The sequence below is a fragment of the Aulostomus chinensis genome, chromosome 16, assembly GCF_037954235.1.
Source record: "Aulostomus chinensis isolate RoL2024-O1b breed Wild chromosome 16, RoL_Achi_v1.0, whole genome shotgun sequence".
Lineage (NCBI taxonomy): Eukaryota > Metazoa > Chordata > Actinopteri > Syngnathiformes > Aulostomidae > Aulostomus > Aulostomus chinensis.
This window is the reverse complement of record NC_141335.1, coordinates 22108982-22126099: the sequence shown is the minus strand read 5'-3', so window position 1 is coordinate 22126099 and position 17118 is coordinate 22108982. Positions and strand designations below refer to the sequence as shown.

The window sequence follows — 17118 nt, the reverse complement described above, 5'->3', positions numbered from 1 at the left end:
CTCATCTAAATAATCCAAATGTCCCAAACCATCAACACGCCAGGTTGTTTCAGTAAATGGCGGAGCTGAGAGACATGGCATTAGTTCTGTTTTTAGGTTATCAAGATGAGCAGTAAAGATTCACTTTATGGTTTTATTATGTTTGGGTTTGTTTACATTTGAAAATTAGTCACCGAGGGGATTACTGCGGAACATTGTCCTGTTAAACTCCAGCAGTGTTTCAACAAAAAAAAGAGAAAAAAACATCTTCTGTTGACCATTCGTCACAATGAAGATGAGTCGACTGAAATTGTACTTTTGGGTGAACTGTCCATTTAAACAATAATGTAGCAGAGATGATAAATAAAAAGAAATGTCATGGCAGGCTCATCATATTTGTGTGTTTAATGGTTTTATTCTGTTTTCCGCTGAGACCAGACACTGAAGCTCTGTTCTCATTTCCACGTGCAGCAGACTGTTAAATGATCGCTTGTCACTTCCTCTCCTTCCTTTCATTTCATTACCCAGTTCATTTCCCTGAGCACTCGCTGTGACAGATGAGTTCACGGGGCCATCTTGCAGGAGCAGCTCATTAACCTTTGACATGAACTCTGCTGGGCCAAGGAGCGGTGCTGCAGGGCCCTCTTATCTGCTGCCCCCCTCTGTAGACATATCGCTCACACTAGACCAGTGTATGATGCATACATACAGTCTATCATCATCCTGTTAGTTGAATCCTGTCACTGTAGCTCTCATCACCCACACACCATGATGGTTCATAATTAAACCCATGCTGACAGGTTTGCTGAGGAGGACCAATCAGCGGAGAGGATTTCTGCTCAGGCTTCTGCAGGGGCAGCCAAGCAGGACCTTCCATGCAGCTTGTGTGGATTCTTTCCAGTTGCTCTTAAAGCAGTGGGAGCTGGATCGCCTCTGTGCATGAAAACACTCTGCAAATATGGTGAGTACACACCATCTTTACGGCGTGTGTGTGTGTGTTTGCGTGTTTTACCTGACACACACTGCCTCACACACCTGTTGAACTTGATCTCATGGTCTTTAAATGTTATTTTATTATACTCTGCAAATAGATTTCATAAACATACATAGTTTAATGTGTCACCATGATATTGCAGCGTAGTAGAAAACTGATGAATGAAAATGTATGGAGAAGAATGACAGTTTTCTTGTATTTCTGTGCAGACGCATTGTGTGGCATGAATGGATGAGGTCAGCAATTGTTTTGTGCGTGTGTGTGTTTGTGTGTGTGTGTGCATGCGGCCCAGTGGCTCCACAGACAGATCAGATTAGAGTGTTGCTATGATACCTGTTGATGTCATGGCTGTGTTGCAGGCTGTGGTTGTACATCTACTTACTCTGTCAGTTTAGAAACACGCTGTTCATCCTGGGACAAGGCCCTCAAAAGCCCCCTTGATTGCACAATGCAATCAGTGAAGACTGTTGTGAAAGAGTTTAGGTTTGGAGGCACGAGGGGTTGAATGAAACAAGCAGAACTGACTTAAAAAAAACGCATGTGACCGTGCATCATGTGAATGACCAGAAGGGAGAGCAAATAAACCTCTCCCACCACCCTCCACTGCTGCCACATACCTTTGAACCAGTGGGTTTTTCAACTCAGGCATTCAGCCTCTCATTGTTTCCAGATGGGGCTCTTTGTGACCAATCACAGTGTGTGTTTGTGAAACTGCCCCTCTGATGTGTCTCTCCAGGCCGGTAAGATCCAGAGTCTGTCTGAGGAGGAGAGAGCCCACCTACTCCCGCTGCTACAGAACGCCCAGTGGGTGGAGGTTGTGGGACGGGACGCCATTTATAAAGAATTTATTTTTAAAGACTTCAATCAGGTTCCTAACATATCCATGCGTTTGAGTTACAAGCCAGACAGAAGGAACAACAAGTGTGTATTCATGATTGCATGACATTGTCTGTCCCAGGCTTTTGGTTTCATGTCCAGAGTGGCTCTCCAGGCAGAGAAGATGGACCATCATCCCGAGTGGTTCAATGTCTATAATAAGGTATAAAGATAGCTTTGAAAAAGATGTGTATTGACTCACTTGAGTAACAGATCTATGGTTCTTCCCCAGGGAGCAACAGTCGCTTTCACCTGTCATTACAGGCGAACAGGTGAAATTGAAAACTTAAATTAAGGCCCACTTCCGTTTAGGTGGACCCGGGGACTGGTTTTGTTCATATCGTCTCACTGGATGTGACACACAAAAGGAACATGGCAGTACTTATGATCAGTTCCACCTGTGTCTTACCTGGCATGAAGGTGGCTGCTGCGAAAGGAGCCGATTCACCATTTTTGCTGTGAACGCAGGTGTAATTAATACCACTGATAGACTTCTCATGGCAGGTTAATCACAGGTGTAACTGATCAAATTATTCATGGCCTCATTTTGTTCCGTGTCACAGTGGTCCAGTGAGCCAGCACGTAGTAGCCCTGACTCAGATCAGTGGAACAAGGCCCTAATTAATGAGATTTATTACACCTGTTTGCCCTGCAAAGGCGCAAAATGTCTGATCTGTGTAAGTGTCTGTTCTGGTCTTGTTGTATTTAATGTGTCACAGCCATTCCAGTGTGCTGGCATGTACAACCCCAGGGTTCAGCTGCAGGGCCATAATTGATAATAAATGAGATACTACATTAGAATATACTTTGATACACAAGACTGCAGTCGGAAACCAGTGCTCCTGTCCTCAAGTGAACCCCCCCCCCATTTCTCCTTAAAATCTGGAAGAATATCAACAAAGATACTTTTGCCATCCCCTTCTTGTCCTTTATAAGGTGTTTTAGCCTCTTTTTAGCTCGTTGTTTCAGTTCTACCATTCTCATCGGTTCTTATGCCTATGAGAACATACCGAGGTCCAGCTGTTCTCGAAACATTCGGAGTAAATTCATTATTTTGGTCTCATTTGAGTTTTCTGCCCAACAGTCAGAATCAGCGATATTGATGAGTACAACTTTGAATAGCAGACTTTTTTTTTTTTAAATACCTGCAGATGAAGATGACATCAAGACTTAATTAGTTTAGTTACTGATTTAATAAAAAAATATGACAGAAAAAGACTTAAACACACATTTGTCTTAAAGAATATCTGTTGGTTCAGCCATTTGGGGACATTCCAAACATTCTTAGTCACACAGCAAGGATGAAAAAGTTCGGACCTGCGTTTTATCAATTAAAATGTAGCTTTGCCAGCATATTTTTTTTTTCTTCATTTTGTCAGGATTGACTGAACTGAGTTCTACACATGCTTTGCACATCTGTCTGGTATGGATATAATTCCCCGTTTATGACTAAATGTTCAATTAGTGATTATCTGTAAATGCGATGACTGTAGTTGTGGTTGTATATTGACATGTTTTACATAGACGTGTTAAGACTACTTCTAAGTATCACTGCTTTCAAACGACGTAAGGTAGGAGTTCCTAATAATAAAAAAAGGGGGGGGGGTGGGAAACTACCTGGAAGGCTGCATGTTGAAGTGAGAGAAACACCCAGATGAAATAGTGGTTAAAAATAGGAGTAAACAGTCACAGTCCCATTTTAAATTTTACTTAAGAAGAGGGATATCTAATGTGGAGTTTATTTCAAGTATCAGTACAGGTTGTGCATGTCTGTGTATTCCAGCTCTTGGAATTCTTGAACCGTTGACATCTAAATGTTAAATTCTTCATCGGGTTTTTGCCCTGTTTTCTCCACAAAATCCTCAAAGTAACTCACAAGACTCAGATAAATGCAGTGGATTAAAAGTCCCCTTCAATGCAAATACTCAAGTAAAGTACAGATACCTTGGTGCTGTACATAAATAAAGTACAATAGTAAAAATACTTTTGAACAGATCAACTTTAGCCTTTAGCTTCACCTGAGGTCTTTTGACGTCTTTCCTTGCACAACCTCACACACATGAATTAACATCAAAAACTTTCAAGTGTTGTGTTTTAACTTGTTTCATCATACAAAAAACTAAAAAAACAACATAATGTCACTCTGTTCTCAAGACCGCCACCTGATCCAGCACAATGACTGCTTTTATCACCAAACTTTGGATAATGGACTTCGGCCCATCTTTTAGGGAGGCTGCTTGGGTATGGTGGATGACATTACGTCATGTTCGCTTTGACACAATTAAATTTAGCCTATCTGTTCATGCTTCCTCTCGCTTGTGTTCCCTCAGGTGCAGATCACCCTCAGCACACATGACTGCGGGGGGCTGTCCCAGCGTGACATCACTTTGGCCACCTTCATCGACCAGGCCTCTCTGATGTGACGCTCACCATCAGTCCACAGCGAAGCATCATTCCTCCGATGAACCCACGACCCCCGGAAAAAAAGTGCTGTTTGTTTTCATGCTGCCAAATGACACTGATAAAATAATTCCTGAGTATCACTCGACTTGTTAATACTAGAATTCACAAGTGTCTGTCACCAAGCCTCTTTTTATTATAGTAAAATGTTTCTTGTGCAAACCCTTTTCTGAATATTTTTGTGAAAAATGACAAGAAACTGAATCAGAGTGACTGGATTTTTATTGAAAATAGAACACCGAAGACCATCTGCTGAGTCTGACTCCAAGTTAGTAGAACTGCTCTTTGCTAATATGAATTATATGATAGAAACCAGCAGCTGCTACTTGATTTAAAAAAAAAAAATCAGCTAAACAAGGATGCAGGCTGATATTTGTGGATATGCAACAAATGTTATAACCGTGTACATTCAAGGAGGTGGACAAAGAACCTTTCTGTGCCATTTCATAGTCCAAAAACACTACAATGACCAGTTGAATCAACATTTTTAAGACTGATTTAAGTTCCATATAGCATTTGAGGTATATTGTCCTCCTCGTGTGTGTTTGAAAGAGCAGTGGACCTTAAGGATGTTTGTTACACAGCCAAATCCCTGAGGATGTTAGGAGAAAAACAACAACCTAGTATGACAAGTCCAAACCTCTGAAGGCACAGAGGTGAACGCTCATTATTGCTACATCACACCACAACAGAAGCTGACACGCACTTTTCTATGCAGAGGATTCGTTACAGTCTGTTACACTGCTTCTGGAGAGTTATTGGCCAATCAATATAGGAATACTTATCCAGAAGCACAGTATTACTGAATGCATCGACGCAGATGGTGTTCGCTTAAATCCTTTTCACCAGGCGCCAAGAGACAGCTGACATCATCACCTGGAGACGGAACTATGGATACATTCATGTCTGAGAGAGTGAAAACTGTTCAGTAAATAAAAGGTGAACGATAAACACACAGTGGTCTCACACAGGTGGTAAAATGACACTAATTCATTCAGCACTACTGCATTAAGTACATTAGTAGTAGAGCATTCCCCTTTGTGTTACTTTTTCAAAGGAATAGTCACATATTGCACAAACAGAAATAATTTCAACGAGCAGAAGAAAAGAGATTAAACAGTCATTTTGGTGTTACAGAATTCATCTTTAACACGTTGCGTTTGCACCAAAACATAACAAAACACAGTCCCCTCCGTCAGTCGACCACCACGCCTGCATCTCTTCTTCAGGGTCAGAATATCTAAGAACACTTCGTCGAATGCCCCCAACATCGATGATTAGAAATGGAAGTAAACAGTCAGAATGTGTCTCAGTGGATGAAAACATGATATTTGCATTGAGTAGAAACTGAGGTAGATTGTACAAGGATAAAAACAAGGTGGTGCACAGGAAGTTATGAATCTCTGCTAGAGTGAAACTAGATTTTTAAGGTCATTTCTTTACTGAACCAGGCTTTTTTTTTTCAAATCTGAGGGGCAATCAAGAAAATAATCAATGTGGCTGGGGAGCTTTGGAGTCCACTAGCTGCTTTCCTGGTTACGTCGTCTCCCTTTTGGAAAATTAAACATGAAAGACGAGAAAACATACACAGAATATAAATGATTCTCCCTCTGACTGAAGGTCATCATAAGTAAGTGCTAACCAACCAGGACTCCACATTACAAGAGTTGCAGTTTCAAGTGATTAACCTGATAGGTTCTGGCCAGGGTGTTGCAGTGCTTTTACAAAAAAACAAAACAAAAACAACGACTCTGTCAAAAGACTGTTTCATGCTGGCTGAGACCTTGGCTGGGCCGGCCAGGCTCCAGCATTACGCCAGGTTCCATGCTAGAGGGCAGCACACATCAGTGGTCACAGTGAGCAGCAGGCTGAAATGTTCAGGTTTAAACAAGGTTGTTTTCGCTGTTATGACAGAAAACACAAAAGCTAAAACTGAAATGAAGTCTTAAAACAAATATAACAACTCACACACTCACTAGATTAATAAAATCAAACGAAAGACTAAAATTCTTCTCTGCGTCACTCAGGCCCAGCGTTACCAGCGAGATTCCTCTGGGCCGATCACAATAACGACGGTTTGTGCTATTAATATCTTTGCAGATGTTTCAGTGTGGGTATGCAGGATAAGGCAACCGTTGAGCGATGAACTAAGAGCACTGGGAGGAGGCCAGTGTGGCTCCCTGCATGCACCAGGACCTGGCCCGACCTAGCCCCCCCTCTCCCACCCAGGACAGGGGGGGGACAGCTCTGTGCTGTTTCAGTGGGCTTTGCCGTTACCATTCATGTGGCTGGTGGTGGACTTGGGCTCCTCAGTGCTGTAGAGGCAGTCTAAGAAGCCCCGCGAGATCTCCGTCACCATGGATCTATCTGGGATGGACTGGGCCATGCCGTAGATGGCTCCCTGAAACAGCCGAGAGGGGGGGGGGTACCATTAGACATGAAGACAGCTGGAGGGCAGATTAGATATCTGACCTGTATATGTGGACAGTAGATCCTGACAACAATGGCATTAGCCTGATATGTGTTACAGTCTTGACATAAATCTTTTTCCTCTCACTGTCAGTCAAGCCCCACTGTGTGTGTGTGCGTGTGTGTGCGTGTGCTACCATCAGACCTGACTGGTGTGATACCAGCTTGGGTGGAACCGCCTTCTAAAATTGTCTCACAAAATAAAACAACACGTGCTGCCTGCATCAACTTGAAAGACTCTTTGTCCAAGCAGGGAAACTAAAAAAAAAAAACACAAGCAGCGACCGACGGCCTGCTGATGACTGACAGATCAGCAGTAGCTTTCTGATGATTTTCAAGCCCGAGTCTCAATAAAATTGTGTCATCGTGTAATCAAAGTCTGACGACAAATGTTCAGGTTGCATGCATCATTGTGGAGATTCTCTCTCTACTGTCTGTATGGTGATGGAGCAGAAGCGCTCATCTGCGTGTCTGACTATCATTCGTGGTGGCAAACATTCATAAGAAAGAATCTATCGGAAAACAAATGGACTACAGGGGTGAGAACGGGTGCTGAATTTTTCATGTTTGTGAAGCTTCATCTCACCATTCCTGTGGTTTTCTCTTTGGGGTTCTTCAAGATGATGGTGACCTGCTCTCTGACATCATCAATAAACTGATCGACCACGCCCGGCTGGGTGTGCAGAACTGTGCAACAAATGTGGATGCTGGGAAGAGATCAATACCACTGGTGAATACGAAGTCAATATTATAACCATCATTTAATTAATAACTCATGAAAACTTCTTTTTTTAGTTAAAATGATCAACAACGTATTCAATAATAATTAAAAGAACAGGAAGCTACAATGCGATGTCCATCTACCTGGATGGATACTGCAGCGTGTTCAGGTTCCAGCCCTTTGATGTCAGCGCGTTAGACAAACGGAAAATATCAAAAACATCGGAGCCTATCGCCACCACAGACACCTCTGGATCCCCGAACACAAACACCCCATCCATCTTGCAAATTCTATGCGGAGAAACATAATGATTTTAAGGAGGTAAAATGTATGTGAGCAGCTGAAATCAAACATATTAGAGTCACCTGGCGACTCACTCTGTTCTGATTCTGCGCGCTGCACTGACGATCTTCCTGGTGGCATCCACGTAGCCGTTTTCTCCCATGTGCATCATGGTTGCCCAGCAGGCGGCGATGATTCCTCCAGGCCGGGAGCCCGCCACAGAAGGCGAGGCGTAGATTCCACCCTGCCAGTCTGGAGCTACAAAGTACTGATAGTGACGGTACTTTTTATCACTGTAGAGGATCACTGAGGAACCTTTGGGGGCGTAGCCGTACTGGAGAGGAATGTCACACACGTACATGCACAGTTAGCACAGCCAGACAAATGAAGTTACATTAGTAGTCTTTCAATTCCAAGGTGGTTGCTTTTGTCACTGAGATTTCGTTGCTTTTGGGCTTGGAGATAAATTCAAAAAAGGGCAAAACAGATCCATAGATCAATAAAAGCTCATAATGACAGTAAAGACAGTGATTAAATATGACGTAGTGGATGCTGTGGTTATTTTAGGCTTAAAAGAAGCTGTGAGTGCTGAGCCACTCCTCACCTTGTGCGTGTCTGCGGAGATGCTGGTAACACCTTTTACCCTGAAGTCGAACGGTGCCAGTGAGTAACCAGCCTTGGCCATGAATACGATAAGAAACCCTCCCAGACAGGCATCCACATGCAGTGGGAGGTTGTAGCGTTCGGCAAGCTGGAAAACACCGGGGGGAAAGTGTCAGAAAGAGGAACTCCTCCACTTCCACCTCACAGCTGATTTAGAGGAAAAAAAGCTTTCATTTCTGACCTTGCCAACTTCCTCAATGGGATCCATGATTCCATGAGGAAACTGAGGCGCCGAGCACACCAGCATGGCCGTGTTCTTGCTGATGGCTCTCTTCATGGCCTTGGTGGTAGGAAGCAGGAGAAACAGTTTGAGAAAAAACAGTGTCTAAGAATAGAAGTCATTAGCAGCCGCCGTCTACGCTGATGTATTCTCACCTTCACGTCGACTTTCATGGTTTTCTTGTCGAGGGGAATGTGAACAAGCTTCATCCCAAAATAGTGGGCAGCTTTGTCAAAGGCTGCGTGGACGCTCACTGGTGCAAGACTGCGCGGATGACAACAGTGCGATTAGTCAGGAGCAAAGCCATGGCTCATATTCATAATACATATATTACAAGTGCATGCTTTCAGAAGTTCAGAATCTTTAAATGCTACTTATTTTCAAATTCAAACTGGAGGTTGAAAGCAAATTTATGCAAAAAGAGATGAAGACGAGATGAATCACAGCAGGAAATGACTCATCGGTCATGACTGGAGAACTCCATCTCACATTTCAGGGTATTTGACTCCTCGCTCATACGCCATGTCTCTGTAGGCCTTGCAGGCCATTAGGATGCTCTCAGTTCCTCCTGATGTGACCTGAACAAAAAGGCAATGAGCCATCTCATCAAATTAGCTTTGGTTTAACCCTCATCATGAGAGCATCTGGAAACTTACTGTGCCGCAGGAGTTGGGGCCTCCGTGGAAAAGGGTGCAAGCCATTCTGACCACCTCGGCCTCCATCTTTCTTACGCCAGGAAAGATGTCCGGGTGAAGCGGGTTGCTCCAGGCAAAGTCTCCATATACCTGAGACCAAAAAAGGAAGGCTGGGCTTCATTCACGTCACACAAGAGGACTTCTTTTAGGCCTCAATTTAGGATTCAGGATGCAGCGCCTGACATGTTTAACTTCTCGCTCCTTGCAACTGTCAATCACTCAGGCTCGCCATGATTTCAGTGTTAGAGGTAAAGAGAAAAGAGTTACATTAAGACGTGCCTGCTGTCTGTAAGACTAAGTCGAGGGCTAAAACTGTCCAATGGTGCTGAGGATTGTTTGGCACAAAGCTCATTACTGAGAGAGATGAACAATACTGGGGGGTTTTTTTGATTGATGATATTTTACTGAACTGATTTTGGCCAATATGTTACGATATCACTATTATCCATTTAAAAACAAGTTTATGTGACACATTCTGAAAAATAATAATAATAATAAAAACGTCATTTGTGTCGCAGCTTTCTCACACAAACTGCAACTTGTCGTGCTTTACAACAAAAAGAGAGGAACATTAAAAATATGCCAAAAGACAATACTGAAAAGAGAACAAACCCAGAAGGCGTATCACCAGATAGAAATTAAAATCAAATTGCAATAAAAAAGAAAGAGTAAAATAAAACACAAAATTCAAGAGAGCGTCAAACAAAGTGCAGTAGAGAGTCAGTGCAATGCTGGGTGAAGGCCAAAGAATAGGTCTGAGAACTCAAAAGGAAACATAAAGTACGTCCTTCCCATTAAATGTAGCAAACAGCAAGAAGTATCTGAGTTCCACCTTGACCCCTCGTGCTTTAGATACCAGAGATGGACTCGGTGATGCATACCTTCACTAGAAGCTTGGTCAGTGTTTCATCGCCCCAGTACACTGCACCCGACACACACCCTTTCTCCCACCGGACCTCATCTGCAGCAGCGCAGTGAAAAACTCAGAAAAACATTGTTTTCATGGTCACAGAGATAAAAGTTCACAACACATTTCTTGTCAGCAGAGACATTTCACTCTCGCAAACTAAACGCCCCAAATCTCCTCCTTACTTGGAGGTTGTTGCACATCAGATCAGAATCACTTTCATGGAGGTAGCTAATGAAGCCTGACTCAAAGCCGGGGCATGACCGATGACTTACTCAGAGTCTGGTACTCCCGGATTTTGTCCAGCACTTGGCTCTGAGAGAGACCCTTAGCGGGCAGCTGTCTGGTGTAGCTCATCCCTTCCTTCAGAGTGCACAGGCTGGTTGACATGTCATCCAAAGCCTTGTTCAGCTGGCTCTGAATCTGTCCAGAGCACAAACACACACATCATCTCTGGTTGGTGCAGTAAGAAACTCTCACAGTGACCTTTAGTAGAGCAGCTACTTTTTGTTTTTGTGACAAGTTCATTGTGTTATCACTGCTTTATGTAAAAGTGGCTGAGACATGCTCTCTGACCAGAAGGAACCAAACGTTATCACCAGGGTATGATGTTAAGTGTGCCAAAGGTCACACACACACACACACACACAAACACACACACACACACACACACACACACAGTCATCCAAGAGTGACTCACAAGGCCTCAGACGCATCTGCTGGGAAAAGAAGGAAGAGAGATACACTGCTACTCACTGCGCCGCCAACAAAGGGTATTTTTCTGATGAGTCGAAAGCACTGCTTCTTGATTCGGGATGTGAGACCTGGAAACCAACAAGACAAAGCGGCAGCTGTGGTGAAACGCTGGCATGCACACACACACACACACACACACACACACACACACACATAACCACAAACATGAAACAGCTGACCTATAATCACACGTCAGGACAAGAAGAGGAACCAGAGGATCATCATGACAAAGCTCTTAATTCTGATCCTGAAAGCCACGCACGTCTCTTCCTCCGAGACTCTCCAGCTGGACTTTCACACACACGCCAGAGCTGAGCTTGTCACCGATTGATTGATAACAGAAAGTCTTGATAACAGGTATTTGTCTGTGACAGGTACAAGACAAATAAACGCTGTACAAGCAGATATTCTGCTGAGAAGTAGACTGAACCTCTATAATTACAGCATCATTCACACCGACAACACTCGTTTTGTCTGACGTCATGTGTAAGATTACTTTCTTGCTGGAAGAGAAATCCTTTCATCCAGACGGCTCCCAGTGTGGTGAGGATTGACACTCCGATGATCTGCCACGGCTCCAGGTCGCCACAGTGTGAGTTGACCTGCCGCCGGCCCTCCTCCAGGTATAGCAGGACCATCTCCTTATACACCTCCAAGGCACTCTGGACACACACACACACACACACACACACACACACACACACACACACACACACACACACACACAAGCATAAGCATGGGTCAAGTCAGTGAAAATGTATTGAAGTTGACGTTAAAACCTCTTGCTCTTGCTCAAGATACTGAGATAAAATATGAACTTTTCCACCAGACACCATCACTTTAAGCCGTGTGCTTTGATATGTTTGAAATATTCAATGAAGAGCCACCTTTCATTCATGCGCTAAACTCCCACCAAGTCAAACCCATCATAAGGTTCAATCTGGCCAACAAACAAGAAAACAACAAACAAAAACAGGCCTAATAAGAACTTGGTTTTTTTTTAAGTGTACTAAATTTTTACAACAATTCACTGGATTTGCTGTTTTGCTTTTTGTGAGAGGAGAAATATTCTTTAACAAATTAGCATCCGTAATGATTAATTACTTTTTATATTTGATCATGTGGAAGGTCAGTTTGGCAAGGAAAATAAATGGAGCAGACACAACAACACACAGGCTAAAGATGAATCTAGTTCAGTGCAACGTAGCAAGTACTCGATGTAAACCTGACGAGGAACATCTGTCAGCACAGCAAATTACAGCTGTCAAAATGATCACAAACACAAAAACTGCAGAGTTGTTCTCTAACAGTCCCCAACGAGCCAAGCAACATCCCCCCAGAATCTCCCATGAACACTGTACTCACGTCAGGAGACATCGCTGGACCTGCACTCATTAGTCTACAGTTGCTCTCCCTCTCCCTCTCTCTCTCTCGCTCTCTCTCACACACAAACACACACACAAACACACACGCGTCCGCTCAGCAGCTCTCTCAATGACTACAGCAGACAGCCGCTGCGTCCTCCTCCAGGTGACAGAGACAGAGACTGAAGTCAGGTGACCTCCACCAGACTCCTCCCACCAGCCAAACCACCAACAACCCTGTCAGCCAGCAAAGTCGAGGTTTTGCAATCAATCAGATAAGACAGGAAGTTCAACTTTAAATAGGCAGTCGGAGTGTGCTACTAATGTCCGAGTGGTATTGCAGTAGTATCGCAGTCATATCATAGTAGTACCGTCCTTATGTCACAGCACTGCCGCTGTATTATTGCCGTAGTGATGCAGTTATATCACAGTGGTACTGCTGTGATAACACAGTAATACCACAATGATATCATAACAATGTCAATGACTGCAAGTCCAGTTATATTGCAGTTATAATACCACAGTAACATCACAGTATTATTAAAGTAATATCACAGTAATACCACAATGATTCCACAGTTGTATCACAGTATAACTGCAGTAATACCAAACAGATACAGTCATAGTCACAAAAGTAGCAACCAAAGTGGTACCACAGTAATGTCACAGAAGTACCACAGCACAGTTTTGTCATAGTAGTACACATTAATGCCATACTAATATGGTAGTAATACCAGCATAATAGCACAGTAATACCACAATTACATCGCAGTAGAGCCACACTTATATGGCAGTAGTACCAGAGTATTGGCACTGTACAACTATGATATCACAGTGCTGCTTCAATCGTACCACAGTGATATCACAGAACGACTTCAGTAGTACTGCAGTGATATCACAGAACGACTTCAGTAGTACTGCAGTGATATCACAGAACTACTTCAGTAGTACCGCCATGATATCACAGAACTACTTCAGTAGTACCGCCATGATATCACAGAACTACTTCAGTAGTACTGCAGTGATATCACAGAACGACTTCAGTAGTACTGCAGTGATATCACACAACTACTTCAGTAGTACTGCAGTGATATCACAGAACTACTTCAGTAGTACCGCCATGATATCACAGAACTACTTCAGTAGTACCGCCATGATATCACAGAACTACTCTGGGAGCAACGCAGCAGTACCACAGTAACATCAGTGTCCCAGTGGCAGCTGAGGTTCCATTGTCTCTCCCTCTGAGGTGACTGTGACACTGATAACAAGCCTCCCCGTCTCTAAACCTTCGCCATAATCTGATGGCGAGCAGATGAAAGGTTGATGAAGATAATATCTTCACAATCTGCACTTGTGCAACTTTTTTTATAATCCCAGAGGACATGAGGCATCGTCAGTATTGTGAGTTGTGTTATGTGACTTCTCTCAGGGAAGTTGGAGGAGTCCGCCCCTGCTGCAGCGGTCCTACCTGCCTGTTGGGATAACGCCATACTGGTTTGGCCTGATCAGCCGCGCTTTGCTCAACGGGAATCAGAGGAAAACAAGCTGCTAGCTGGGAGCGCTATGAAGAATAAAGTGGAGCATGATTGAGTATTACATGTAGGGATGGCTGCCACGCGTCTGCTCCATCTGTCATAAAGAGGAGATTAAACTTTATCTAACATCAGTCCAAAAGGTCAGTCTCGGAGGCTCGTAACACCCCCCCCCCCAACACACAGGCGTGCACACACACACACACACACACACACACACACACACACACACACACACACTATGTCCACTTTTCACTCAGGGTTCCACCCACACTGATTCTTTCTTGTCGCCTCAGAAGTTCAGACAAAGACTCTTGTTTTGCTATTGTCTTACTCATAGTTGAGCTTCCCTCATTCAACACAGGAGGAACACCTTTTGTTGTCTCAGGTCGGGGGGGGGGGGGTCGTGTTCTCATGTTCTCACTGTTGTGAGGCAGCGGCGGCAGCGTCGGCGGCGGCTCCTGGAGACAGCGAGCGCCGCACGCTCTCCTCACGCGTGACCTCAAACTGCTGAAAAGTCATGTTCTCGGTCATGGTGTCATCCATTCTACTTCTTATTTCTGCTCCCAGGTCCAGAATGTGTCAGACGGATCAGATCTTAATCTGACAACAGATCTGTGTCAGCGGGGCCGCCCACGGCTTCACAACCTTTTGTCTTTCCGCTATCAACAAAAGTCTGATTCTGCTCCTTTAAGGATAAAATTATAAAAACAACAACCATCTAACAAATCTCCATGGCTCTCCTGTGGCCACACTAAGAGCCACGCTTTGTTTAAACTTCCTGAAGCTTTATGTTGAGCAGGATTTCTAATTTTAAACAGTACAATGAACAATAGGTAGGAGCTTTAAAACTTTTTTTTTTTTTTTTTTTTTTTTTTTTACACAGAGGAAGAGCTCTGAACTGATAGATGCGTTTAAAAATAAGAACATCTGAAGCCAACACAACATGAATATGTTGCTAGTTTGAGTATGGAAACAAAAGGGGTCCTTTTTTATTTTTTTAATTTATGCAAATTGAATACTTTCACCTCCAGCCATGAATCTATCAGTTTTAACTCAAAGGTCACTGCTGAATCGTGTTTTTGGACTCGGAGCATCCTCGGGAGCACAACAATCAGGTCATTGCCTCACTTCACTGCTGATAAACAAGTCTGCGGTTCTTTAAGCGTCTTGTAGCAGAACTGTCACCCTCCCGTGAACTAAACACTCCATAATGTGTGGAAACCGGCTAAAGTGAGGCGTCACCTACCCAGTAGTCCATATTGTCGAGGGAAACTTTCACAGACAGTCCTCTTTTTCAGCCTGAGACACGGGAAAGTCACCTCCAGCAGCCTGCTGTGAGTCCTCGGCTCTCATCTACATGCTACTACCAAACACAGCTGCTGCAAGCTAACCCTCATTCAGGAAGTCCCCATCACACTGACATCATGGCTGCGCCAGCTCTGCGCATGCGTAGATCTGACAATGCTGTCGCTGGGTTTAATTAGCGGTAACCCCAGCGACAGCAACAGTCCGTATGGTCTATACATCTACGATTTACGCAACCGCAGCGCCGCATCTGCAAGCACCTACGGTTTAGTTATGTAGGGATGCTGCATTTATTGTACTGCTCTGTCCTCGGAACTTCCGACATCCAACCTGTTGGACGGCAGTAAATGCTCCCAAGTGTGTAATTAACGATCGTTTCATTGTTTTTAATTCAAACACGAGTTTTCAACTGTTAAAAACCGAAAAAACAAACAAACAAAGAAAAAGATCAAATACAGTTAGTCAGTTGCCTTATCAAACTTCTGTTATAAATATATTTATAGATAGATAGATAGATAGATAGATAGATAGATAGATACATACATACATACATACATAGATACATAGATACATAGATACATAGATAGAACTTTGTTGATTCCACAACGGGGAAATTTGTGTGTTATCACAGCTCAATTTCAAGAAGAATAAACAGTTATTAGAATATATCAAGAAAAGAGAAGAATATTCTAAACAAAGTTACATATGTACGCAATACTATATATATATGTATATATATATATATATATATATATATATATATATATATATACTGTATATGTATATACACACATATCATTGTTTGACATTAACTGTATCATTTAAATTCAACATAAACAAACATAAATAAGTAAAAGAGGGATATCTTTGAATTACTAGGTAAGTAAATACAAAAGTATATAAATAATCACATATATAAATGCAGCATGTGAACTATTTATTAAAAAAAAACAGATGTCCACGAGAAGGAGGAAGTTCGTGCTTATTTTCACCTGATCTATTTCTACTGCTCATCAAAATATAACTTTTAAATTACCGTAAAGTACAACCAAATTTTAAAAAAATCAATTCAAAATTGAAAGTTTGTGCCCATCTTTGACAGTACACAGCAAAATCGCAGGGAATGTCCAGACCTGGCCGCTAAAACATCAAATGTACGTCACAATACTCCACGATACTCGTATTTACAGCTCCAGAGGAACACGAGCCTTTTATCTCCTCTTGTATTTCATCTTTCCGACATGTCTTGAAGGTGTCTTTCAGCCTTTCAAAGAGTGAAAACAGTGTCACAGAGTGGTCGAAAAGCAGTACTGCAGCCAGTTTACACAACAACAACAACATGATGAACCTGCAGGTTGAATCTCTTCTCCACTCTAAATAGTTCATTTAAATCTTATAAATATGTTTAAGCCAGACTGAAAAATAGAAAACATGACTAAACTAATACAAAACAAGACAGAACATATGAGTTTTACTTAAATAATCATTTAGGGTCCAATATGGCATGTGAGGACCAGTTTTGAGACAATATCTAAAAGCTGAAGGAGATTTGCTGCAACTTTTAGATTTACGGCAGGTTTTTCCGGTAAAGTTATTTATTTCAGCCTCAATATATTGGGGATCGTATTATCGCAGCACCATCCAGCACAATCAGCTCAAATACAGTTAAATACTTCGTTTCTTCAGTACATTCTTTCCTTTTTTGTGTAGGTTTTTTTTTGTTGTTGCCCCAAATATTTTTTTTATTGTATAAACATACAGTGTGAGTGAGTGAGCAACTTCTTTTGTAAGATTTTCCCTCTCAGTCTGCTGAGAAACGACGAACAATATAAACATGATATAAATTAAATTGCTGTATTAATTGTGGAATATAATTAAACAACTGAACG

General features: G+C 42.7%; 2 protein-coding genes across 3 annotated transcripts; one reads left to right on the top strand and one right to left on the bottom strand.

Annotated features, from left to right (window-relative positions):
• The first annotated feature begins 802 nt into the window (after positions 1–802).
• On the top strand, positions 803–5217 carry pcbd1 (pterin-4 alpha-carbinolamine dehydratase/dimerization cofactor of hepatocyte nuclear factor 1 alpha). Its single transcript, XM_086180643.1, has 4 exons — positions 803–940; positions 1710–1841; positions 1932–2012; positions 4180–5217. Exons 1-4 carry the CDS (start codon positions 938–940, stop codon positions 4270–4272), a joined length of 309 nt encoding a protein of 102 aa, XP_086036769.1. The 5' UTR covers positions 803–937; the 3' UTR covers positions 4273–5217.
• Positions 4514–15320, bottom strand: sgpl1 (sphingosine-1-phosphate lyase 1). 2 transcript variants are annotated; one of them, XM_086180642.1, is made up of 14 exons: positions 15171–15320; positions 11519–11684; positions 11023–11090; positions 10542–10689; positions 10241–10320; positions 9321–9449; positions 9154–9242; positions 8820–8928; positions 8626–8724; positions 8386–8532; positions 7877–8115; positions 7643–7789; positions 7365–7485; positions 4514–6710 (listed from the first exon to the last, which is right to left on the bottom strand). In XM_086180642.1, exons 1-14 carry the CDS (start codon positions 15180–15182, stop codon positions 6567–6569), a joined length of 1698 nt encoding a protein of 565 aa, XP_086036768.1. In that variant the 5' UTR covers positions 15183–15320; the 3' UTR covers positions 4514–6566. The 2 variants fall into 2 exon arrangements, with proteins under 2 accessions (XP_086036768.1, XP_086036767.1); XM_086180641.1 differs by lacking the exon at positions 15171–15320 and adding an exon at positions 12388–12542.
• Positions 15321–17118: the final 1798 nt, after the last annotated feature.